We start from the raw sequence: 25,449 nt of genomic DNA on the forward strand, positions 1-25,449 counted from the left end.
GATTTTAGTGCATTTGCTACTTTGAAATTGATTCACCTCTCAGACAACAAATGTAGATTGGAGAGCAATTAGTGCCTTTGAAGGGCATTAAGAGACCTGCTATGTGCCACGTGCCCACAGCAGTTTCTTGCTGCAGCATCTGCTACCTCGAGAGGAAACTTGTTGTGCACTGCACGGACTGGTTTGGGACCTCAAAGCCCCTCCAGTGCCCCCCCTGCCATGGCAGGGACACCTCCCACTGTCCCAGGCTGCTCCAGCCCTGTCCAGCCTGGCCTTGGGCACTGCCAGGGATCCAGGGGCAGCCACAGCTGCTCTGGGCACCTGTGCCAGGGCTGCCCACCCTGCCAAGGAACAATTCCTGCCCAATCTCCCATCCAGCCCTGCCCTCTGCCAGTGTGAAGCCATTCCCCGTGTCCTGGCACTTGTAAATCATCTCTCTCCATCTTTCCTGCAGCCCCTCCAGGCCCTGCAAGGCCACCCTGAGCTCACCCCAAAGCTTCTCCTGCCCAGGTGAGCAATGCCAGCTGTGCCAGCCTTTCCTGCCAGCAGAGCTGCTCCATCCTCTGCTCCTCCTGGAGCTCCTCTGGGCTCTCTGCAGCAGCTCCAGGTCCCTCCAGGGCTGGCCAGGCTGGGGCAGCTCTGCAGGTGGGCTCTGACCTGAGCAGAGCAAGGGGGTGTTGTACAGGTTGTTACAGGGCTCAGAAGAGTAAAAAGCACACAAAAATTACCCAGCATCACAGGAGGGAAAAAAAAAATGAATAATATCAAATCCAGACGAGAAATAGAGGATAGTTACAGGCAGGTGGAATGCAAATAATCCAGCTGGCACATGTACAGCTATAAAGGGCACCCTGGGTTTGCTAAAGTGGGAGGGAATTATTGGCCAGGAGTTATTAAATTTGTACAGCTTCTCTTTGAGATGTGAACTAGACAAGGTTGCACCTATTGCCTGCAAAGGGATTTCAGGAGTCAGAAACAGCCAGCCTGGAATGCAGCTCCTTTGTCCACCACAAAGCACCCAAGGAAAGTGGTTTAGTGAACTGCAAAGGAAACTCGGGAGTGTTCTGATCCCCAGGATCAGCCCCACAGCATGGGCACAGCACCAGATTGTTCCTAAAACAACCCCATAAGTGACACCCAACTGACACCTCTGCAAAATCAGTGTTAAACCAAATCTGCGTTGCCACAGGTTTTATATTTTCATGTGGAAATGGGGTAGAAGGGAAAATGCAATTAGGAATCATAATCAAGTGTGCGAAAAATGAGTGGGAGAAGTTGGTATAGGCAAATTATTAAATATTATATATATTACCTATCATCACTTACTTGCAATCATAAATTCATACATGTAATATTTGCTTCCTATCCTGTGAACTGAGCTTAGGAAGAAATTAAATATGAAAAATAGGATGCCCTGAAGGAAAAAATAATGGGAGAATGACTACATTTATTTATGTAATGAGAATAAAACCACACTCACCTCCTTCTGACATACATAAAGCCATACAGAGGAATAGACACACAGTTCCACACTAAATAAAACATTTATAAATACACCCATTCACTGGGAATTATGGATCTGGACAATGAAAATTACACATTTCCACTTCTCAGGCTGTTTTTCAGCATCACCAAAAGGAGCATCACTAATTATTTTCCATCAGAGACCAGAAGAGCTCTTCACTGCCATCAGTAGAACTTCTCCAGGTGCTGAGATAAGAAACTGTGAGCACAGCTCAGGAACAACCTGCTGAGAATCACCTAAAAAACTCTGAACTCTTTCCTCCACTGCTCCTCCTCCAAGGAAATATTTCTGCCACCACTGCAGGCACAAAGGAGAGTGGCTCCTCAACACTGATTTAATTTTTTATTTCCCTTGCGGTACTGAGCTCCAGAATTCCCTGAAGCTGAGCTCGGGCTTTGTGTGGAATCTTGCCCAGGAAATGCAATCAGCCACTGTTCCTTCCTACTGAAACCATCTCAGAAGAGTCTGAAGCACTGAATCATAAATCAGTGAGCTCTCCTGGCAGGTCTGTGTCATTCCCTACATGATTAATTCTGAATATATCACCCAGAAGTAATGTGTACGCTTATAAATATCTAACATATATCTTGTCCACACACACACACACATCCAGGATATGTTGGACTTCCTGAGGCAAGGACAATCCTGAGGCAATTTTCAGGATGAAAAGTTTTTCAAAAACTTCTCAATGAAGAAAAGCAGGGAGTGGGAAGAAGCAACTTTTCATCCCTAAAAACTCAAAGGTATCTGTGAAAACAACTCAGTTTCTCTTTGCTGAATTCAGTCGAGGCCAAATTCAAGTTTCAGCTCCTCCAAGTCTCTTCAGGATCTAAAATAATTTCCTTTCCTCTTGCCCCTGGCCCCCTGCCAACAAAAGCCAATTGAATGTTCTCATTTCCACCATCTTCCTTCAATACACAGGGGCAGAACATAATTTTATTTCCCTTATCTTGAACATGAAAGTCTTTCTTCTTCCTTCCCAAAACACAATTACCAAACACTAAGAACTTCATTAAGTATCTAAAACTTAGGACTTTTGACCAGCAAAAGTGAAGCTTCTCAAAATTACTCATTCCCCCAGACTGCTTTTCAGGACACAAAACTCCTCATGTTTTCTAGTATCAATAAGACACAGATTTAAATTCATATTTTAAAACTGTAAGCATCAGACAGTGGCCTATGAGCACTTTCATGTGGTTTATGGTGGCTTAATGGCTAAAAAGAGCTCTGTGGTTCACTAAAAAAGCACCTGTGTGTTTTTAAAAGGCATTTATGTTTCAGTGCCTGGTGTGGAACGAGGCTCACCTTTCAGCTCCAGCTAAAAACAGATCATCACCTGCAGACAGATGGAATTAGAAAAGAACAGAATCCTCTTCCTGGCCAGTTTCTGTTCTTCCACAGAGACAATCAGCCAGTTTTGTTTAAAATTCATGGGCAATTACCCACCTTAACAGCTCCAGTGTGGCGGCAAGAATATAAACAGTATTTATGTTGGAAATTACAGCAATGTAAAGCAAACATTCACTCAATAGCATCAGAAGTAAAGAAAGACAGTGGAAAACAGCAATCAAAGTCCAGAATTTCTGGAAATCTCCAGCACAGCCAGCTCTTAGAAGGTCAAAAGCAGAGATGCTGGAACAGTCCATAGGAGAAGCATTAATATGAATAATCTATTTATGTGGTGGCTGAATACTAGAAAACACAAACAAACCAAAGAAATCCCAAAAAAATTCCCCCCACAAGGTGTTTCCATTCTTTACAAAAACTATAAAAAGAAAAACTCTGCAGAGTCACAGATCTGAAAAAAAATCAAGGTTCTTTTACTTCTTCCTTTCAGGAGCTTCCACAATGCTCCCATGTTACAGAAACTGATTTTTCTTGTCTCTTGTCACAGTCTGAAATAAATTAAACTCATCTCCTTTGGAGAAAACTCTGCATATCAACATCCATGCATGGAGAAATGGAAGTATTTTCACTAGGAAATATTGACTTTGATTGAATTAGAAAACTGAATCTGGTTTCTTTATTTGGCATTAATCACGGACGTGACCTTTTAGTTTTCGGATTATGTTCTGTTCACGACAGGAAAATTGGGGGGTCTGGAAGGAGGATTATTTATTTTCACCAGGGATTCACCCTCTACCCTTTGTATCCCTATGTGGAAAAGCTCAGACTGAATGCAAAGACCCCAAAAAATGAATGACAATGAAATTTTGTCCAACCTTCCCATACTGGCTTGTTCTGTGACTCAGCCCCACACCCATGCCCATCATAATTTGTAGGCTGACTGTGTTCCCTGGCTCACAACAACCCCCAAACCATGCAAAGAGATTTAAACCACAGATGCAAACAGTCAGCTCAGGATGAAAGTATGATTTCCCACACCAAAAGTTCTTCTTTTCATATTTAAACTGAATAACTAAAATAGCATTATTTGTAATGACACTTTCTTAGCCTTATTCCCTTGGTTAAAATATCAGAGGTTTATTCAATATATACACTGCCATAATAGATTTATTTCATGGTGTTAAAAAATGGTCAGACTATTTCCAGGCTGCCTACCTCATTCCTTCCTCCACTTCCATTCCCAATGAGACCCATCAAGGTTAACCACGACCCCCTTTAGTGTTTTACCCCATAATCTCATTTATTCAGTGCCTGAACTTCACATTAGGGGAGTAGTGACCAGAGTGAAGAGGAGGTGGAATTCCCATCCCTGGAAGCTTCCTAAAATTGAACAGAGCCAGGGCTGGCCAGCTCCAGGAGGGGCACGAATCCCTCTGGGACAGAGTGTGGATTGGGAGCTTTCTTTCAGGATTTCTGCCTGAAAGAGCTGGAATTGGGAGGTCAGGGTGTGATATCCCAGCTCAAACAATCCACTGGAGGTGGAAGACAGGGAAGGAGCAGTTTGCTCTGGATGGATGTCTGAGTGATTACACACCACCTTTGTCCCTCAGCACTTTTCTTCCTCCCCTATTCCAGAACCAAGGAGCTTTCAGACAGCAAAACTCCTTTTTTTTCCCCTCCTGCTTATGGTTAATATCTCTTCAGCCCTTGTGACACAATAGAGCCCTTTGAAATGGGTAGAAAGCTGTTTCTTATCTCCACTTATCTTTGCTGTGCAGTTTCTCTGACAGCAGTGTTTTATCCCATGCCAGAACAAATCCCTCGCTGTAAGCACAAAGAAACACTGAGCATATTTATAAAATAGAATAAATCTCCCCGTTTATCTGGGGCAGGGCCTCTCACAATCTGCAAGACAAAAATCGGGCAATTTCAGTCCCAAAAGCCAAGTTCTCAAGTGTTTTCTGAAGATTACTATTTTGAGATTTCTAGGGAAATTTTGCCACTTCACAGATCTCTAAGGGTGTAATTGCTGCTGATATTCTCAGGAACTTGCAGTTAACTTTTCCATGTGAATGTGTTTGACCTATGGCTGAAAAATTGACCAGCCAAACGGACAGGTAGGGCATTCACCTACACTTAAACAGATTTCCCAGAGGTGCCTGGCACGTTGGAACTATAATGGGAATTTTATATGGGATAAAATTTTATTTTATAATTGGATTTTTATATGATTTATACATCCCAGAGCTCCATTTCTCAGAACTGTCCAAACAAAACACCCACCAGACTGTCCAAACAAACCAAAAAAAAACCCAACAAAAAAAGGTCACTGGAGGCTGTTTAGCAAAGATAATATCCATTATACCTCTATTCGTTGATTTATATTAAAGGCAGCACCAGAAAAATTAAATTCTTTTTTTTAATTAATTAATTTATTTAAAGTATTAAATACTTCATGTTTATATAGCAATGCCGTGGATCCACTGATAACAAAGCAACCCCTAAGGATAAAAATAACACCCAACAGGTGAAGAACCAGCACAAAACAAATGTGGAGTCAGAGTTCAAACCTCACACCAGAAGTCCTGGTCAGGGAGTATCAAATTTAACTTGCCTGACTCATTTTTCTGCAGCCTGACCTGAGGGAAAGGGGATATGGGTGAGTCCATTATAAATTCATTTATAGAAGCATTTATAACTGCACAAACGTGGCTGGGACCCACGTGCCTCCTTTTTCAGCTCCATGAATGCTTAGGATGCTCTTAAGATGATGTTTTGCAGCTCAGCTTTTGCTTTGCAGGTGTTTAATTTGAGACTAAGAAACGTGGGCTTCATCTTCCACTCCCAGGATCTATAGGTGCACAGCTTCACATTTATTGGGCTCAGTCATAAATATGAACACAAATAATTATATAAATAATATAAATATATAAATAATATAAATATTATATATGCTAACTAAATGTTTTGGTAATTTTAAAAAGAGAGACAACCAAAAGAGAGAGAGGGGGATAAAGCCAATCCAATAGGCAATTTTTCAATGAGAAAAAAAAATTGCTAAGTGAATTTAATGACATTAAGTAGTCTCCCAAATTGGCAAGTTATGCACAATAACTGAATGGTTTATGTGAGTTGGAAGCAGCAAGTCACTGAGATCATTAAAGAGATAAAGCTTACAGATATTTCAAATACGTGCTGGCAACAGAATGCTTGCATCCAAAAGAATCAATAGAAGAAAATACAGAAAAACCACCCCAACCCAGATTTCAGCTATCATGAATCACTACTTTTGGCATAATGGGCATCAAAAAGAATTCACAAAGATTCACTCATCTGCATGAGTGGATTAATTTACTATTTATTATTTATTATAAATACAAACCTGTCAATTAAATCCAAAAATCTACTTTAATAATTGCTTGCAGTACTCTGAAGTTTAATATGCAGAATTAAAAACAAGAATAGTGGGCATGCCGACACAATGAACATTTAAAAAAACCCTGGCAAACACTCAAACACTTGCACTATTATTAGCCTGTTGCTCAGTTTTCCCAAATAAAAAGTAATGGTGGTGTAAATCAAGAGGGCTCCATGTCTCAGACCATAATCCATTTGCTTTGTTTGAAATTCCATCAGAGCTTGTTTGAAATAGGATTTCTTCAGAATCCTCCAGCAAAAGTAGCCTGGGTTGGAAGTTTTTAAGAGGAAGCTTGAAAAGCCTGAGAAATTTGTAACAGCCTGCTGAATTTGTAGGAGTATTTTGTGAAACTCTTATCGGTAATCCTCTGTGAGCTTGTTCACATGTTATGACAACTTTTGTATTGCCTGGCAATGCAAATTACAATTTCAAAATAAATACAGAGCTCTGGGCATGAGACAATAGAGGCACATCCCCGGGCTCCTTCCCGTGACAACTGGAGCTCTTCCAGGCTGTGACCAGCAGGGTGTCCTGGGGACAGGGAGGCCAGTGGCATCCTGGGGACATCAGGAAGAGCACTCCCAGCAGGTCAGGGAGGGATCCTGCCCCTGTGCCCAGCCCTGGGGGCACATCTGGAGTGACCCGGCCCCTGTGCCCAGCCCTGGGGGCACATCTGGAACTATCCTGCCCCTGTGCCCAGCCCTGCGAGCACATCTGGAACTATCCTGCCCCTGTGCCCAGCCCTGGGGGCACATCTGGAGCCATCCTGTCCCTCTGCCCAGCCTTGAGCAGAGACTGAGAGGCTCTGGGGTCTCCTCCCCGGGGATATTCCAGAGCTGTGTGCACACAATCCCATCCACATGCCCTGGGATGGTCCTACTGGAGCAGGGAGGTGGCACCAGCTGAGTCCCTGTGGTCACTTCCAGCCTGAGCCATGCTGGGATTCTGTGCTTTACTTTGGTCCTTTCCATATAAATGCAAATTCCAGTTCTACCTTCAGCAGCACAAAGCCCCTGGCGTTCTAAAGGAGGTTAAATCCAGTTTGGAACAAACACGTTTGCTGGGAGACAGGAACATCTCACAGCAACACTTCAGCAGGGGGTTAAGGCCTCCATCTCTGGTGGTGCTTGCAGGAAGCTTTGTCTGCATGGAAGAGGTCCAAAGGAGAATAAACACACAGAACAGTTGCAAATCAGTGTTATATAAAAAGTTATAAACATCCCTGATTTACAGTGTGCTACCTGAAACCTGTTTGCACTCGGCAAAAAGGTCAAACAGCAAAGGAGACTGAAGAGGAAACTGCTGCAGAAACATCCTGGGGTGGGCAGTGGGGCTGGGAGCACACAACTTGTTCTTCAAGTGCTGTGTACAGGCCCCAGCAAGAAAAGACTTTCATCTCTTGCACAACCATTTCCAGGGCAAAGGCTCTCAGCACAGAATGCCAGCATGGCTCAGGTGCCCCCTCCTGCTCCAGCAGGGCCATCCCAGGGCACGTGGACAGGGTTGTGTGCACACAGCTCTGGAACACCCCCAGGGAGGGACACTCCACACCCTCACTGCACAATCCAGCCGGTGCGTGGTCACTGCCCAGGGGAAAAGTTGTGCCTCCTGTCCAGGTGGAACTTCCTGGGCATCACTTCCCCTCTTCTGTTTCTCAGCACCACCGAGCAGAGCCTGGTCCCTGCTCTGACACCCAGAGACAGGACCCAAGATGGGTCCCAAAACCCAAATTGGGCTTATCATAATTGCAGTGGGACAGGGAACAATTCAAGAGCAAAAAGACTGCCTTAGTAACACCAAGAAAGGAGTTAATGGATGTAACACTTTGCTGAGAGTTGCACTTTTTGGCAGTGGATATTATCCTCTTAGGCTGAGGGCAGGCACATGGGGATTTCCTGTACTTTCCTGTTTGCTTATGGTGGAGAGGAATTGTGCAAAGCTTACAACTCCTCTTCACCAGTTTCTCAAACAATGAAGTTACCAAGTGCCCACCAATGCTGTTTGCAAAAAAAACACCATTGCACAATTTCTTTGTGACCTACATAACAAAATTCCCCGTTTGAATCCACGGAGAGTTTTGTGCAACACATTTCTAAACGTTTTTAAAACTCAGGGAAAAATAAGCATGATCTTAAAGAAAGGAATGAATATTAGTAAGATAGTTGCAAAAAAATCTCCCAAACCCTATGTGTATGTTTAACACAGAGCAGATGTACTGGACCTATGTGAATCACAAAAACATCAGTTTAGCTAAATATGCAATAATGTGTTACGCATGTGGGATTTTTCTAGGTCTTGAAGTAGTTGTGTAAGACAGCTCCACTAAAAGAAACTCCAGGTACTGCTGAGTCAGCCCCAGTGCCTGTCACCAGAGAAGGGTGACAGCCCTGGGACTGATGAGGGCTGGGATGCTCCCAGATCGGGACGTGCTGTCTGATGCTCCGCAGACTCTCGGGTTACCTCGGGTGAGCCCCCACGTCACCTCCCCGCTGCAGCCAGCTCACATTTCCACAGGTTTGCGGCCACACCCGGGGCTCTCCGGCGGGCGGGGAGAGCAGAGCGGAGCGCCAGAGCCGGGCTCTTCCCCGGAGAGAGCGGAGCGTCCCTCGGCAGCGTCCCGGAGCGCCGCGGCGGGAGGGGGCCGGCATCCCACCGCATCCCACCGCTTCTCAAAGCATCCCACCGCTTCCCAAAGCATCCCATCGCTTCCAGAGCATCCCATCGCTTCTCACCGCATCCCATCGCTTCTCAAAGCATCCCACCGCTTCTCAAAGCATCCCACCGCTTCCCAAAGCATCCCACCGCGTCCCAAAGCATCCCATCGCTTCCCAAAGCATCCCATCGCTTCTCACCGCATCCCATCGCTTCTCACCACATCCCATCGCTTCCCAAAGCATCCCATCGCTTCTCATAGCATCCCACCGCATCCCACCGCATCCCATCGCTTCCCACCGCTTTCCATCGCTTCCCATCGCATCCTCCGCCTCCGCCGCGCCCCGGCCCAGCCCAGCCCAGCCCCGGGCAGGAGGAGCGGCTCCGCCCGGCCCCGCTGCCCGAGCTGCCGCGGCCGCTGCCCGCTCTCCTCCTGGCTTTGGTGAGTGACCAGCGGCGGGGAAAGGCAGGAGGGAGCTGGGGCGAGGGGCAGCGGGAGGGATTGGAGGGATTGGAGGGATTGGAGGGACTGGGGGCATTGGAGGGATTGGGGGGATTGGAGGCTGGGGGGGCACAGGCGGCTCCTCGGAGCTCGCTTGTCCCCCCCGAGCGCAGCGAGAGGAGCGGGGGAGGAAAGCAAACAGGAGCAGCACAACTCACCAGCAAACACACCCCGCTTTTGAGAACTCTCCTCAGCACAAACTGGGAGCCCTTGGCAGATTCTGGCTGCTCCTTACCCGGCGCATCCCAGCCCAGAGCAGCAGAGGGGAGCGTGGAGCGAAGGGTCTCCCGTCGGGGCAAACCAAGCTGAAGAAAAATCCCCAAAAGTGCAGCAATACCCTGTAGGAAGCTCCGCCAGCTTTTCCCCCGGAGGACACTTGTCCAAGCTGCAGATCCAGCAGCTCCAAAGGTCCCCAGGCTCGCCCCCTGCCCCCGGGCAGAGAGGAGCCGCTGCGGGTCAGGCCAGCAAGGCCAGAGCACGGAGGGGATGCTCAGATGGACACGGGAAGGAAGGGAAGGGAAACAGATGGATAAAGTCCAGATTCCCCACTGTACTTAACGGCCACACTTGAATTAAGATGGTTCGGGGCAGTTCCTGTCTGCACAGAAAATATTTATGCTCTTCTTTCAAGCATCTTTCTGGTGAGGGAAGGGAAGGGAACATGGCAGGGAAGAACAGGCAGGGAGGGGTGGGTTCCTTGTTTTAAGGGAGAACAGTGGCTTGGCTGAAGAAAGAGGACGAGAAAGAACTTAAACCCTCACCCCCTTCTGAAAACAATTGTGCTCTTGCGAGGAAAAATCGAAAATGCATTATTTTCATACAGACCTTTCCTCAAATACAAGTCCAGCACGTCCTGAGGAGTCTGGCCCTACAGCAGGGACATAACCTGCCCTAAACCTTTTCCCATTCTTGATGCAGCCTTCCCAGGCTTTCCTTTACACACAGGAATGATGGAGAGGAATGGGAATTCTTGGATAAGATGTTTTTAAAGATTTTACTTGCATGACACCAGGCTCTCTCACTATTTAGAAACCTTGTGCCTCTTTACCATCTGCTTAATCCCACAAAAATCATTAAAGCTGCCTGAAAAAAAAAAAAAACAAAAACAAAAAAAAAAAAAAAACAAAAACAAAAAAAAACAAAAAATAAAAAAAAACCAAACAAAAAAAAAAAAAAAAAAAAAAAAACAAAAAACAAAAAACAAAAAACAAAAAACACCAAGGAGCTTGTTTAAGTCCGGTGTGTATTTCTATAAAGGAAAAGTTTTGTATTTTCAATGAGTTATTGCTAAAATATGAAGGAACTCATCAAATTACTACTGTAAATTCACCAGATGTTTGAAGAGACTGAAAATACAGGTTCCAAATTAAAGATGAAAAAAAATAAGTGACCTAAAATAAATGTTTCAGTAACAGGCTTTACTTTTATTCCCTGTACAAGGAGACAGTGACTCCTCACACCCACTAGGATTTTTAAATCTGTGCATTTCTGTGATGGATTTCACACAGTTCTAAAGCACCAAAAGCTCACTTGAGCTGAATTCAAGTAAATCCCCAAAGACTTTTTATTGTGATTCAACCTCACCATTGAAAGAACTCCCAGCTCTTATTCACATACATTATTTTTTACTTTTGTGAGTAGTGATCTCCCAAGCCACTTGGAAAGAACCAGATCTTTATGTTTGAATGACAGGGTGAGTTACATTTTTAAAAGTTAATTGTATTTCTAATGCAGAGGGATGAAGCCCACCAAGTTTTACAGTTGTCAGGGGTTGGAGTCAGCAGTAGCACAAGGTGAAGTCCAAAAAAATCAAGGTTTTTTTGCTATCCTTGTAGGAAAGATGTCCTGCTAGACTGAGTTGGGATAACAGGTTCCACACCCAGAACAGAAAGGCACCACTGCAGCTGCTCAGCTTTAAAGGAGCCACACTCCAGGGAAGTTCCCCTTTGTTTGTAAGGGATTTACAGCTCAAGGGTTTATTTCCTGCATCACAGCACAAAGGGCTTTTCTGCCATTACAGCAGTGATTTCACAGGTCTGGCACCTATAGCAAATTCTCTTTTTACACACAAGTGATGGAGAAAAGAATATAAGACAGCACAGCAGTACTTAAAGAAAAATACATTTAAATACTGTTGCTAAGAGATCACATTGATGACAAATTAGTTGATATTGATAATGTTTAGACAGGCAGGGAAAATTAATACCATATCTGGAAGCTTTGGGATTCTTGTCAAGATGAGTTTTTCCTCCAATCTCTTGGCAAAAATAATCCATATTTGGGAAATGCTATCACAAGGACAAGACTGGATTTTGTCATGGAAAAACTGACATTTCGAACAACTTAAACTAGAAAATTGAGCTGCTAAAAGAGGAGTTTTATGGAAGTCTGAGCTTACATTTGGAAGGCCAAAACATTCTTTGGAATGTGTCCATCTTCTGTTAACTCTTTTTAATATTCATGGAATACAGGCCAAGTGTTAAAGAGAGTTGTTTAAAAAATGCCAGCCAGCATCAAAAAAAGTCTGTTTCTATCTCCTGATAATTTCAGGTTAAGGCTGGAACTTAAACATAATAAATTTACTTAGGAAAAAAAAGGAAGTAAATACAGTGGTGGGTAGAAAATTGTTTCATTAAGTAGCTGGTTCTGTTGCTTGAAGGATACTGAAGCTACTCTTCCAAACTGTCCTGGCTGGGCTGAGACATTGTCATTTGAGTGGGAGCAACAGGCAGGTTTACCAAGTTTTTTCATTTACGTTTTATCATAAATATTCCTTGAATATTGGCAGGCATTGAATAGGGACTGTTCCCTTACAGAGAAATAAATGAGTTTTTGAGAGGGAAATTAATCAAACTTTTAGTGTGTTAGTACTTTCAACAACTCAAGGATAATTTAGGGGGAAAATCACTAGAAATAAATAAGCTTCTTAAGTAGAACAGAGTGAGTAAAGGCCATCTGAATTAAAATCTCACTTTCTGCTTGAATTTAGTCTGATGAACAAGAATTTTGCTTTTTGGAGCTGTAATTTCTTAAAAATCTATCAGCAAGAAACATGCCAGTTTCTGGAAACTTTCTCCCACTCAGTCAGGGCTTAATAGATTGCACCTGCACTAATGAGGCACCGAGGCATCCACTTAGCATCTCCCAGTAGATTCTTGCTCCTTGGAAATGTAATACAATAACAAATCATGATTGCTGAGCCTCCCTGTAGGAAAAGCTCTTTACAAACAGCAAAAATTAAGGAGGCATTTCATGGTAAGGTCAGGGTTTAGAATTTCCACAAAGCAATCCAAAGTTTTGGGCTGGTTTTTTTGGGGTTTTTTTGTTTGTGGTTTTTTGTTTGTTTGTTTGTTTGTTTGTTTGTTTTGTTTTTGTTTTTTGGTTTTTGGGTTTTTTTGGGTTTTTTTTGTTTGTTTTTTGTTTAAACCTGTTCTGTCTTAGTGAACTTTGTTTCAGTGTAATTAAACTGTGCAAACATTAAACCCCATTTATTCATTATTATTGCTTTCTTCTACTGGCAACTGAGTTAGAGATAAGGAATTACATCAGTAGCTCCTGAAGAAAGGGCACGTTAACCTGCTTTGGAGCAGGAGCACCCCTGATCAATTCTGCCAGTTGCTCCCTAAATCCTGCCCTATCCAACCTCAGCAGTGCTAAGGAGAAGGTTGGGGAAGCAGTGAACACCATTTACTGTATTCTGCTGTTTTATTCACAGAATCCCAGAACTGTTAGGGCTGGGAGGATCTCTGGAGATCATGCAGTCCAAGCCCAGATGCAGTTCATGCATTCCATAAGCAACCAAGAGAGCTGTCTAACCAGGCAGCTTTCTTTGCTGGTATTTTTTTTAGTTGAAGACTTAATTAAAGTTGCCTCTTCTCCCTTTATTTTGCCATGCATTTAAATGGAAGTACATGGGGGTGAAGTTCCAGCATCTTACACCAGCTCCTTGCCTTGGCCATGCCCCCTACACTTAAACACACTTGAAGAGGTGGAGACAAAGACAGCCTGGGATGCTGGTTTAAGACACGCTGGTTTAACACCCACGGAGTCATTTCTGTCCCCAACATCCATGGAATCATTTCTGTCCTCAACATCCAGGGAGTCATTTCTGTCCTTAACACCCATGGAGTCATTTCTGTCCTCAACACCCATGGAATCATTTCTGTCCTTAACACCCATGGAGTCATTTCTGTCCTCAACACCCATGGAATCATTTCTGTCCTTAAAACCCATGGAGTCATTTCTGTCCTCAACACCCATGGAATCATTTCTGTCCTCAACACCCATGGAATCATTTCTGTCCTTAACACCCATGGAGTCATTTCTGTCCTCAACACCCATGGAATCATTTCTGTCCTTAACACCCATGGAGTCATTTCTGTCCTTAACACCCATGGAGTCATTTCTGTCCTCAACACCCATGGAATCATTTCTGTCCTTAACACCCATGGAGTCATTTCTGTCCTTAAAACCCATGGAGTCATTTCTGTCCTCAACACCCATGGAATCATTTCTGTCCTTAAAACCCATGGAGTCATTTCTGTCCTCAACACCCATGGAATCATTTCTGTCCTTAACACCCACAGAGTCATTTCTGTCCTCAACACCCATGGAATCATTTCTGTCCTTAACACCCATGGAGTCATTTCTGTCCTCAACACCCATGGAATCATTTCTGTCCTTAACACCCATGGAGTCATTTCTATCCTCAACACCCATGGAATAATTTCTGTCCTCAACATCCATGGAACCATTTCTGTCCTTAACACCCATGGAGTCATTTCTATCCTCAACACCCATGGAATAATTTCTGTCCTCAACATCCATGGAACCAATTCTGTCCTCAACATCCATGGAGTCATTTCTGTCCTCAACACCCATGGAATAATTTCTGTCCTCAACACCCATTTCTGTCCTCGTTCTCAGGAGATGCTCGAGGTCTCTGTGAGCTGTGAGCAGCTGGCACAGAGGAATTGTCCTGGCAGAGCCTGAAGGAATCCAGGATCACAGCACTCCCCAGGGTGCTCCTGTCTCCTCTGCCTATGGATGCTGCTGGCACCAAGGACACAGCTCCTCTCCCGACACCCACCTGTGAGTAAAGCACAGGCAAGAAGGAATTTGACCTCTCATAAGGTTGAGCTTACACCCTGATTACTGGAATAAAAAGGATGAAGTTAAATGAAGTATTGCATCACTGAGTTTCAATAGGAAATGCTGATTATTGAACAATCTGTTGCATTGTATTGCTCTGGCCATGTTTAGAGTTCTGAGGGTGAGAAATCCCGTACATACCTCAGTGTGAGTTGTGTAAATACTTTGAGCAAATATATTCCAATTTCCTTCCTTATTGCTTTAAGAGATTTACCAGAATATAGACAAGCTATGAAATGGCACAGAATGTGTGTTACCCTCACAGACATTTTTCATCAATGGACTGGAGGCAGAATTTGGTCAGTTGATCATTTGCTCCAAGATGCAAAATATTATTAATCAATTCTGCACTGTGGATCAATACATGAAGTTAGCAGTTGGGAAGCAGAAGAAGCTTATTAATCCTGAAAAAATCTTATTATTTTGCATTTGATCTCAAATAGGCCTGGCATCTTTAAATGTTTGAAATCTGTGTGAGCCTAAATTGTGTAGGAAGAGATTACTCATTACCTATAATTTGAATGACTGCCTACTGACTGCCAACTGCTGGATTCTCAAACTGTTAGACGGAGGTTGTAAATAAGCACTGGCTTGTTTAAATTATTTGGTACAAAATATGTTAATATTGCTTTTTACTAGCACATTTTAAATTGGTTTGCCAATATGGAGTTTATGTTATGGTCCATGATCAGCTGTTTAATGAGATATAATGAATTAAAACTGTGAGGAATTAAATTTCTTCTTCAGATTGTGGGATCTGAAGAAATAGATGAAGCTCTATGAAAACTGTTTGGGATTGGTTAGTGGGGTTTCATAAAACACAAATTACCTGTATTTAAAATGTTGTAATTTTTTTTTATTTAGGAAAGCCCTAAAAGGGACAGTGCAAAGCTGAGGCACAAATTAGCTTTATTATCTTATTATTACAGCGACTGAGTATGTTTTTCTTTCTTTCCTCTAGTTCTGGAAATAAAAACCCCCAAGCAACCCAAGACGTTTTCATCCAGGAGTGCAAGCCATGACTGAAGGTCCAAGGCCTGGACGCCCACTCCGATTCTCACTCCGTGTGCCCGCAAAAAAGATGTCCAACAACACAACAGAGGCCTCCAGCAACGCTCCCCCAGCGCTCCTAGGCCTGCTCCTGGGAGGCATTTCCCTGGTCACCGTTGTCATGAACATTCTAGTGCTGTGTGCCGTGAAAATGGAGAAGAAGCTGCAGACTGTGGGTAATTTGTACATCGTGAGCCTCTCCATCGCCGACCTGATCGTGGGGGTGGCCGTGATGCCCCTGAACATCGTGGACCTGCTGAGCCCCCAGTGGCCCCTGGGGCTGGCAGCCTGCTTGTTCTGGCTCTCCATGGATTACGTGGCCAGCACGGCCTCGATTTTCAACCTCTTCATCCTGTGCGTGGACCGGTACCGCTCGGTGCAGCAGCCGCTCAGGTACCTCAAGTACCGCACCAAGATGAGAGCCTCGCTCCTCATCCTGGGGGTCTGGCTGCTCTCCTTCACCTGGGTCATCCCCATCCTGGGCTGGCACGTTTTTGCCAACAACGGGCAAAGGACGGTGGAGGAAAACAAGTGCGAGACGGAGTTCTTCAAAGTCACCTGGTTTAAAGTGCTGGCGGCCATTTTCAACTTCTACCTGCCCTCCCTGCTGATGTTGTGGTTCTACTGCAAAATCTTCAGGGCTGTTCGAAAGCACTGCCAGCACCGGGAGCTCAGCAATGGGTCTTACTGGGCTTCCATGGAAAAAAACACCATGCATCAGACCAAGACAAAGGATGAGAAAAATATTTGCCTCCAGGAGCAAATCTTAGGTGAGAACACCCCTGGTGCAGACAAGCAAAGCTCCCCAGAGCCCCAAAAAGTGGAGGCAGAGCTTCATTTCAGCCACCCAGCCAAGGCTTCGAAGGCCCTGTGTGATGGGAAGGTCCTGAAGTGGAGCTGTTTCTCTCTCACCACAGCCAAGCCTGAGCCCGGCTTGGATAGAGCAGGCAAGAGGGGGGCGTGTGCCACAAAAAAACCTGGGGATAAGGAGCAGCCTGGCTGCCAGGACAGCGACTCCAGCGGGGCATCAGACAACCACACCTTCACCGAGGCGGCCCCCCAGGCAGAGCCCAGCCCTACAGGAGCCTGCTGTCCTCAGGGAAGGAGCGAGCGCAGGGACTCCAGGGGAATGACGTTCCTGAGGAAGACCTGGCACGCCCTGCACAGCCATTCCAGGAGCATCCACCGGCACGGGAACAGGGAGAGGAAGGCAGCCAAGCAGCTGGGGGTGATCATGGCAGCCTTCATGATCTGCTGGATCCCCTACTTCGTGTTGTTCATGGTGATAACATTCCACGACCACAACCAGCTCTTAGAACTGCACAGGGGCACCATATGGCTGGGCTACATCAACTCCACCTTAAACCCATTCCTCTATCCTCTCTGTAACCAGAATTTCAAGAAGACTTTTAAAAAGATCCTTCACATTCATTGATGCTGGGCTGGGGTTTTGGAGCTCAAGTGCAGCCCAGGAGTTCAACCAGACAAAATGTTCCGGTTTCAAAGGATGGGTACAGTAAAAGACTGTGGCAAACTGTAATCTGTAAAGAAGTGGCAGTAAAAGTGGGAAATGTGCATTTAATAGTTTTAACACATTTGAAGAGCAACTTCAGGTCACGAATCTGAAAAACTCAAGGTCAGTACATGAACTGCTACACTGTTGTCAACCTTTTACCATTTGAGACCACCACTCCCATCACAGAAATGGAGGCACAATAAACCTCTCCAGTGATTGTAACTTATTCAGCTACAGAAAAGGAAGAAATCACATTTCTGTTATTGGCCAAAAACATTTTTCTCTTTCAACTTACTCCATTACATACATTGCTTGTGAAGTGAGATTTGCAAGTGGAGGTACTTTGCACAATCGAAGAAAGAAACTTGCAACTGTTTAAAAAGACTCCCCTATTTATTTATAGCTTCCTCCAAAGCACAAACTTTTCATTAAGTGTCAAGTTTTAGTGTGTATCCTACTGTATCTCTTTGATATCATGCTTATATTAACTGTACATTAACTTTGCTGAAAAAAAGTAGATTTTTTTATGTCCCAAAAGAGTTTCTGTGCTCAATATACTGTCACCATCTGCTCCAGAAGGGTGTGCTGCTGTTTCTAGACTTGAGGAATATAGCTGATTATACACAAAATATGTTTACCTTTTCTACCTTTTATATTTAATTGTATTTCACAAATCTTGCTGTCGAATATTTCAGGAGAAAAACACAATAATAGAATTCTCAATGTTTGATGAAAAGAGTTTAAGAAGATGTTGGAGTACAACTGAAAGCTGGGCTGGCTTTGATGTTACAAAGAAAAAAGAAATTCCTCTCATTCCTTTTGTTGTGCTGAAGAATTTCCCACATTCTGAACAGTTGCTTAATTGTATTTAAAGGATTCAATATTAAAAGAAGCCCTAATATATCTGCATTTTAATACATTGGGGAAATGTGCTAAAGGAATAAACTTAAATTCAGGCTATATCAGTGTATCATGCAAGGTTCAGAGATTAACTGACTTTGGTTTCAAGTTGCACTCAGGAAAAACTGCAATTAGGAATCTTAAATTTAGTAGAAATAAGGCAAAACGCAGAGAGAGAACATAAAACCAACAAAATTCATTGCAGAATTCAGACAACTTTTTCACTGCAGGAGGAACACCTGCACAAGTAGTAAAATGCACCTCTTTGGAGTAGAGAACAGAACTTTTTGAAACACATGCTCTAATCCCTGACCTTTCACAAACAATTGCTGAGGTTCACAGCCATTTAATTGTTTTTTTTCTATTCTGATTTCCAACAGCAATTCTGGCCAAAATGGATGGTAATTTAGATGATCCCTGAGGAAATAAAAGTCAGCCACAGTGATTAGTGCTGAAAAACACATTTACCCAAGGGCTGCTGAGAGGTATCATGAAATCTGTCCTGTTGATCATAAAAATTGCCTTTTCTGACCTTAAAATGTACTAATACATGAAAAATCCTCAGCAAGATCATTGAAAATTAGTCTAAAAATGGTGACTGTAACAACCAGAACCTTTGGTAAAAATAAACATTCAAACAGCTAAACCCTGCAAAATAAAGCTGCCTGATTTTTTTTTTTTATCTCAAGCCTATTTACCCATGATCTTTGTGTAACTGTGTTAACAGTAAAGACAGGGGATTTGTGATAACCACATTTTATAGCTATTAGATAACAATAAAACAGAGAAATGGGATAGTGTCTATTTTAAATAGCAAGTACCTAAGAACATTTCTGAGTTTGTTTCACTGAACAGGCAATTCCAGTGGCTCTGGATGTGAAGGAAGCAGATGAAAGCAAATTTCAGTAAATGGAGAAATGGAAGAAGCCTCCCACCAACAGAAGGCCAAGGCTCGAGAGAATATTTCAGGTGTGGTTTCCTGTAAAATGTTCTCAGCGTGTCCCAGTTGACAGCCAAGGTCAGAGGACACGGAGCTTCAGAGAAAATGAGAGTCTGGGGATTTCTTGGAGATGTGAAAAACACGTTCACTCTCTTGTAAAAATTTTAAAAGTTTAATAAAGGACCATAGGACCATAGAGCAAAGGTTGTTATGGCCGGGTGCATCTCGGCTCTCAGCCAAGAGCACACCTGCTATTTTGGAAACACCCTTTATATTCCATTTCTATTGCATCAGCCTGTTACATACTCATAAATTATGCATAGTAAACTTTTCCCCAAACTAGTTTACAAATTCCAAGAACTGTTTAGCATGGCTCCTCCTCAGTTCCGCCTTTTTAGGGCATGCACATTCCTTGGTTGTGGCTTCAGTCCATTCTTATCACCTCCAGTTACGGGCTTTGGGCCAGAACTGTCCGTGGTTTTGGTCCAAAACACGGTCCGTATTTTCTTCAGACGGGGAGTGCCGATGGTTGGCAGATCTGTACAGGTGTCCTCATCCTGTGCTCACTGGGTGTTATCCCATCCCAGCAGGCATTTTAACACAAGCACACTTACACCAGCTATTTCACTGAGCTTACTTAACAACAGGAATAGAAACTGTATCTTTATAACCAAGTCACTTTAACATCACACATCTAAAATCCGTTTTAGTACCTGCGAAAAGCCAGTATTACAGTATGTGTCCGTAACAGAGAGGCGCTGGCACTGAGTTTAGCCGCACAGGCCGCGCTCGGAGCGCTCCGCGGCCGCTGGGGACACCTGGTGGGACGGGAGCAGCCGCGGGCTGCGCGGCCCGCGCGGAACTGCACCGCTCTTCCCTCCGCAGGCAGGAGCGGAAACGTGACTGCAGGTGCGCGGTTAGGCGCTTTCCCACCAACTAAAATTAAATTCAATTACTGAGTTTCCCACTTTCCCAACTAAAGTTAAATTAAATGATTGGATTTTCTGAGGGCTCTGCTGTGTGCCGGGGAAGTTGGCGCAGCACGCGGCGCCGGGCACACGGCTCCAAGCGCTGCGGGACACGGGCCCGCCCGACCGCCGTGAGGATGCGGGGGATGCTACCGAGGGCGGGCGGCACCGCCGCATCCCGCCGGGACCGGGACCGGGATCGGGATCGGAACCGGAGCCGGCATCGGGCCGGAGCCGCCCTCCGCGCCCGGCACGCCATCATCCCGCGCCGCCCGGCCCGTCACATGCGCTCGGCTGCTGCAACATCACCGCCGTGCGCCGGCCCGCCATGCCGGAAGTGCGGAGCGAGCGGCGCAGCCGGTAAGGGAGAGCGGGCATGGAGCGGGCGGCTCCTGCCGGCCCGGCACCGGCCCGGCCCCGGGCACCGCCACCGGCACCGCCGGGTCACGGCACCAGCACCGTCCCCGCAGTGCCCCTTGCACCCCCGCGCTCGGTGTGTCCGGGCCTCAGCCGGCTCCCGGGGCTGCAGTCACGCGTAGCCGAGGCCGGGCGGCCGGGGCCGTGCCGCTGTGCGGTCAGGTCCCGTGTCAGGGTGCGGGGATGGTGCCATGTCCGTGTTCGGGGCCGGTACCGGTGCCGCGCTGGTGCTCTGTCGGTCCCGGCTCGCTGTGCGGGGCCGCTGCCGGTGCCGTGCCGCTGTGCGGGTCCCGGGGCCGTGTGGCTGTGCGGGGCTGGTCCCATGTCTGTGCTCGGGTCCGGGCCCGGTGCCCTGCAGGTCCTCTCTCAGTGCCGTGTCGCTGTGCAGGGCCGGTCCCTGTACCGGTCCCGGAGCTGTGTGGCTGTGCTGTTCCTGTGTCCGGGCCCGGTGCCGTGCTGGTCCTCTGTCAGTCCGTGTCGCTGTGCGGGGCCTGTGCCGGTCCCGGTGCCGTGTGCCTGTGCTGTTCCCGTGTCCATGTACAGGGACAGTGCCATGGACGTGTTCGGGGCCGGTCACGGTGCCATGTGGCTGTGTCATTCCCGTGTCCGTGTTCGGTCCCGGTGCCGTGTGTCGGTCCCGGTGCCGTGTGGCTGTGCTGGTGCTGTTCCCATGCCGGTCCCGGTGCCGTGTGGCTGTCCCGTGTCCGTGTTCGGTCCCGTTCCCGTGTCGGTCCCGGTGCCGTGTGGCTGTCCCGTTCCCGTGTCCGTGTTCGGTCCCGGTGCCGTGTGGCTGTGCCGGTGCCGGTGCCGTTCCCGTGTCCGTGTCGGTCCCGGTGCCGTGTGGCTGTCCCGTTCCCGTGTCCGTGTTCGGTCCCGGTGCCGTGTGGCTGTGCCGGTGCCGTTCCCGTGTCCGTGTTCGGTCCCGGTGCCGTGTGGCTGTGCCGGTGCCGTTCCCGTGTCCGTGTTCGGTCCCGGTGCCGTGTGCCGGTGCCGGTGCCGTTCCCGTGTCACGGAGCCCAGCCGGGCGCTGTGCGTGTTTCCGCAGGGCTCCGCCGCCGCTGGGCCATGGCCGCCGCCCGCGGGGCTCCGTGCCCCGCCGGGCTCTGCCCGCTGCAGTTCGCTCCCTTCAGCAGCGCGCTGGACGCGGGCTTCTGGCACGAGCTGACCCAGAGGAAACTCAACCAGTACCGGCTGGACGAGACGCCCAAGCTCATCAAGGGCTACTACTACAACGGTGAGCACGAGCCGCCGTGCCCGGCTCACGCAGCGCGCTCCTGGCGCGCCTCTGAGCCTCTGGCGTGTTTCGGGTGTTTGCTGAAACGCTGGAAGGAATGGCTGGGAATTATGTGTGTTTCACTGTAATTTACATCGACAAAAAAAGGGAAATAACCTGAATATTTTGGTTTAAAAGGAGCTTTTTTTGTTGCTGCTTTTTTTGTCCAGGTGATCCTTTGGGTTTGCCAGCTCGATTGACACTGGAGTTCAGTGCCTTTGACATGTAAGTACAGGCTGTGGTTTGCCTTCGTTTGTGTGTGGAGACACTTTCCTGGCATAACATTGATATATTAGTTAGAGAAACTTTACGTGAGAACAGACAACTCTACGTGAGAATAAATAAACAACCTTTTTACCAAAGGCTCTTGTTACAGTCACCATCATGTTTAGACCAATTTTCAATGATCTTGCTGCGGTTTTGTCGTGTATTACTTCATTTTAAGGTCAGAAAAGGCAATTTTCATGAATAACTAAATTAATTGATGTACTTTATAACAGTGGAGAGACTGCTTTGAGGCACAAAAAAAAATTAACTCCTTCTGGATGAATTTAAAATATTCTGAATTCTCAGATTCACTCACTTTCTACGTGTACATTTATATGAAATACTATTTTTTTTCCCATTTCCTCAGCTTTTTGCATTAGGAAGGTTTTTTTAGTCATTTGACTCCTTGGCTTATAGCTTAATTAGCATTTCAAATAGGTTTTAAGGTCCCTGGTTGTTACACTGTAATGTCCTCCAAAGTGTTTATCTATTATGACTGGAAAAATACCAGGTTTAGAGAGCAGTGTTAAAGGACGCAATAAAATCCATGAGATCTGTAAATTAAGGAAACATTGTAGGATTTTAACCTAATATATCTCAAAAATAAAATACTGATTGCAACAGCAGCTTCTCCAGCTGATGATGTTACCAACTATAGAAGCTGCTCAATCTTTTGTCTGGCTTGGGTTTCCTTTGGGATGTGTTCTAAACATCAAATTTTAACTAACTCTTTATGTGAGTACAAAACTGGCATCTAAGTTCAGCCTAAATTAGTTTTTCTCAGTGCAAATCCCATTTGTGACAGGTGGGTTCTGTTTGAACAGAAGTTAAAAGCTTCAATCCCTGATGGAGTGTCACTCTGCTTGGAGAGATCACAGATGCCAGATGTGGTTTTGAAGCCATGATGGAGATGTGTGTTTGCACATCTGGTTATTATTCCACCAATCCATGTTCATAAGGATTAATTAAGTTGTTAATGTTAATTTTGTTGCTGTGCCTCATCATTTGATTGAAGTTAACACCATAAGACAGATACTGCTGCTGTTGATGACTGTGTTAATTCCCAGAGTTTTCCTTCTTTTTTCCAGGAATGCTTCAATACCAGCACGTTGCTGTCCTGCTTTTGGAACGTTGTATAACACCAACACTTTTGAGACTTTCAAATCCTGTGATAAGAAAGCACTTCTGGACAAGGAAGCAAAAGAGGTGAGACTCAAAATCAAATCACAGTGTTTCCAAATCCCTTCTACCCCTTGAAGTGCTTTATACTCTGCCCCAAATTTGGAGATATTCCAGTCCTGAGCAGCCTCAGAATTTTGCTTATTCTGAAAGAAAGAGTTTGATGTTTGCTTTTTACTGTTCTCTACAAAAGAGTAGAATCTAACTTAATTAATGGTAACTAATTCTACATGGGGAACTCCATCACATTTTAAGCTCTGCAATGCTCTTGAAGCTGCCAGAGACTTAAGTTCTGCAGAGCACATATTTAAAATTGGCTTTCATACCCAAAAGCCAGCAGTGCCTGGTTTAAACCTCAGATTACTGCAATTTATCTGTGTGACAAAGAGATGGGGAAGCTCCACAGCAGCAAGAAGCCTGAGATAAGAAAGCAAGAAAAAGATGGGTGAGAGGGGCTGGTCTGCCTGCACTGCCACCAGTGTATTTAATGTCATGGCCTGGGGAGAGGTGAAGGTCAAATTTAAGATGCTTTACTTTGATCTGTCTTTTATTCCTTTAATTAATTGCCTTGAGTAACAAAGTTTTCATGCATATCTTCACTCCAAACTAGGAATTTTTTGCACTTCTGTGGCCTCATAATTCCCTGTTGTCTGACCTTTAAAATCCTTTTAACACAGATAATTGTATGAATTAATTCAGTTTAAAAAAATGCCAAAGAATGTGTATCTCCAGACTTCATAGGTAGCTGGAAGAATTACAGATTTTTGCAGCTGTTCTCATGTTCTCTGGTGTTTCTTTGCCCTTTTTCTTCCTTCTTGTCCCCACAATCCATGACAGATTTGGGAATCAATCAAATCTGGAGCTGCTCTGGAGAACCCAATGCTCTTGAACAGGTTCCTGCTGTTGACATTTGCAGTGAGTACAGACAATTTGTGTCTCCTCCTTGTAGTGGAAGTAGTGAAGTCATTTCTTTTTAGGAGTATTCATATATTTTGTATTAATGATAATGCTGCATTAATATATTTTTATATTATTTTCTACAAATGTATAAGATTACCGATGGCCTTACAGATAGCAGTAAAAGTAGAGCAGCTGTTTCATGTTGAAGAAATTGAAAGCTTTACTAAATGCTCCAGCTAACAAAGCCTGAAGGATTGTACACACATTGTCTCTTGAAATCTTAAATAAAAACATATACAGAGAATGAAGTCTTTTAGTATTTTTATGATTTTTTTAAAATCATTGTGATGTAAAGACCCCTGTGTTTTCCATGGTTAAAATCCATTAATTTAAATTAGTATTATATAATTTATTTTGATGTATCTCCTTATTACCTAATTTTACAATTTTTTTTCCCCTAGGATTTAAAAAAGTATCATTTCTATTACTGGTTTTGCTACCCTGCTCTCTGCTTCCCTGATGGAATTCAGATAACTCAGAAACCTGTCTGCCTTGGGGACAGGTTCTCACTAAATCAGGTATTCAAAATCCGAAAGATTGAGAATTCTGCAATACTGGGAACTTCTGGGAGCTTTAAAACTCAGTATTTTTTGTCACCACATCCTGAATTAATTGTAGACTCCTAATTTCTTTTTAAAACTTTACTTTTTTCTTTTTTTTTTTTTTTTTTTTTATTTCCATGATGGTTTGTTGTTTACCTTTTGTTCCATGATTGTTTAAATTATCTCAGTTTAGGTGCAGGTATGGCAGACAAATCCTGAAGAGGTGATTATGCTAAGCTATATATTTTATATTTATTTCTGAGATATATATATATATATATATATATATATATATATATATATATATATATATATGTTAAGCTGTATATAAAAATGAAAATTAATATGTAGTTATGTATACAGCTTTGGTTTTGAAACTCATTTAAAAGAAACCTTTATAAAGAGGCATCCCCTGAGTGAGCCAACTCATTAAAATTACAAAATTCTTAATAAAATGTGTGTTTAGACAAGAAAAAGAAGTTAATTTTTTAATTTTTTTAAGAAAAAACGAAACAATTTTTAGTTTCTTTGATATTGCAGTGCAAAACTGTTAAAGCTGTTGGTTCAGTTGTGTTGGCACTTTCAGGTTCAAGCCCTGCAGAAAGCCTACGATGACCTCTGCCAGGAGGAGGGCGTGACAGCCCTGCCTTATTTTTTAATTAAATATCATGATAATTCTGTCATGATATCCCTGCTGAAAAAGTGGGATGGCTTTTTTCAAGACCAAGGAGGAAAGGTAATGAGAATTTTATATAATTTTATATAATTAAATGTTTAACCTGTGAATGGTTTGAGGCTTTAATACTGAGCTGGGCACGGTGGCTGTGTCTTGAGGGTGGCTG

The 25,449-nt window shown here is 44.6% G+C and overlaps 2 protein-coding genes across 2 annotated transcripts in view; both read left to right on the forward strand.

The window, feature by feature from the left end:
- The first annotated feature begins 9,371 nt into the window (after positions 1 to 9,371).
- Positions 9,372 to 19,299, forward strand: HRH1 (histamine receptor H1). Its single transcript, XM_053989097.1, has 3 exons — positions 9,372 to 9,384; positions 14,371 to 14,535; positions 15,557 to 19,299. The coding sequence occupies exon 3, from the start codon at positions 15,614 to 15,616 to the stop codon at positions 17,078 to 17,080; it is 1,467 nt and encodes a 488-aa protein (XP_053845072.1). The 5' UTR covers positions 9,372 to 9,384; positions 14,371 to 14,535; positions 15,557 to 15,613; the 3' UTR covers positions 17,081 to 19,299.
- A 598-nt stretch (positions 19,300 to 19,897) lies between these two features.
- ATG7 (autophagy related 7) overlaps positions 19,898 to 25,449 on the forward strand; it is a 76,273-nt gene continuing 70,721 nt past the window's right edge. The window contains exons 1-7 of the mRNA XM_053989098.1: positions 19,898 to 20,329; positions 21,432 to 21,620; positions 21,830 to 21,884; positions 23,015 to 23,132; positions 23,943 to 24,020; positions 24,467 to 24,583; positions 25,194 to 25,343. Of these exons, the coding sequence (XP_053845073.1) occupies positions 19,993 to 20,329; positions 21,432 to 21,620; positions 21,830 to 21,884; positions 23,015 to 23,132; positions 23,943 to 24,020; positions 24,467 to 24,583; positions 25,194 to 25,343 (1,044 nt within the window). The 5' untranslated portion in view covers positions 19,898 to 19,992. The remainder of the gene's footprint in view (positions 20,330 to 21,431; positions 21,621 to 21,829; positions 21,885 to 23,014; positions 23,133 to 23,942; positions 24,021 to 24,466; positions 24,584 to 25,193; positions 25,344 to 25,449) is intronic.

The sequence above is a fragment of the Vidua macroura genome, chromosome 13 (genome assembly GCF_024509145.1).
Source record: "Vidua macroura isolate BioBank_ID:100142 chromosome 13, ASM2450914v1, whole genome shotgun sequence".
Lineage (NCBI taxonomy): Eukaryota > Metazoa > Chordata > Aves > Passeriformes > Viduidae > Vidua > Vidua macroura.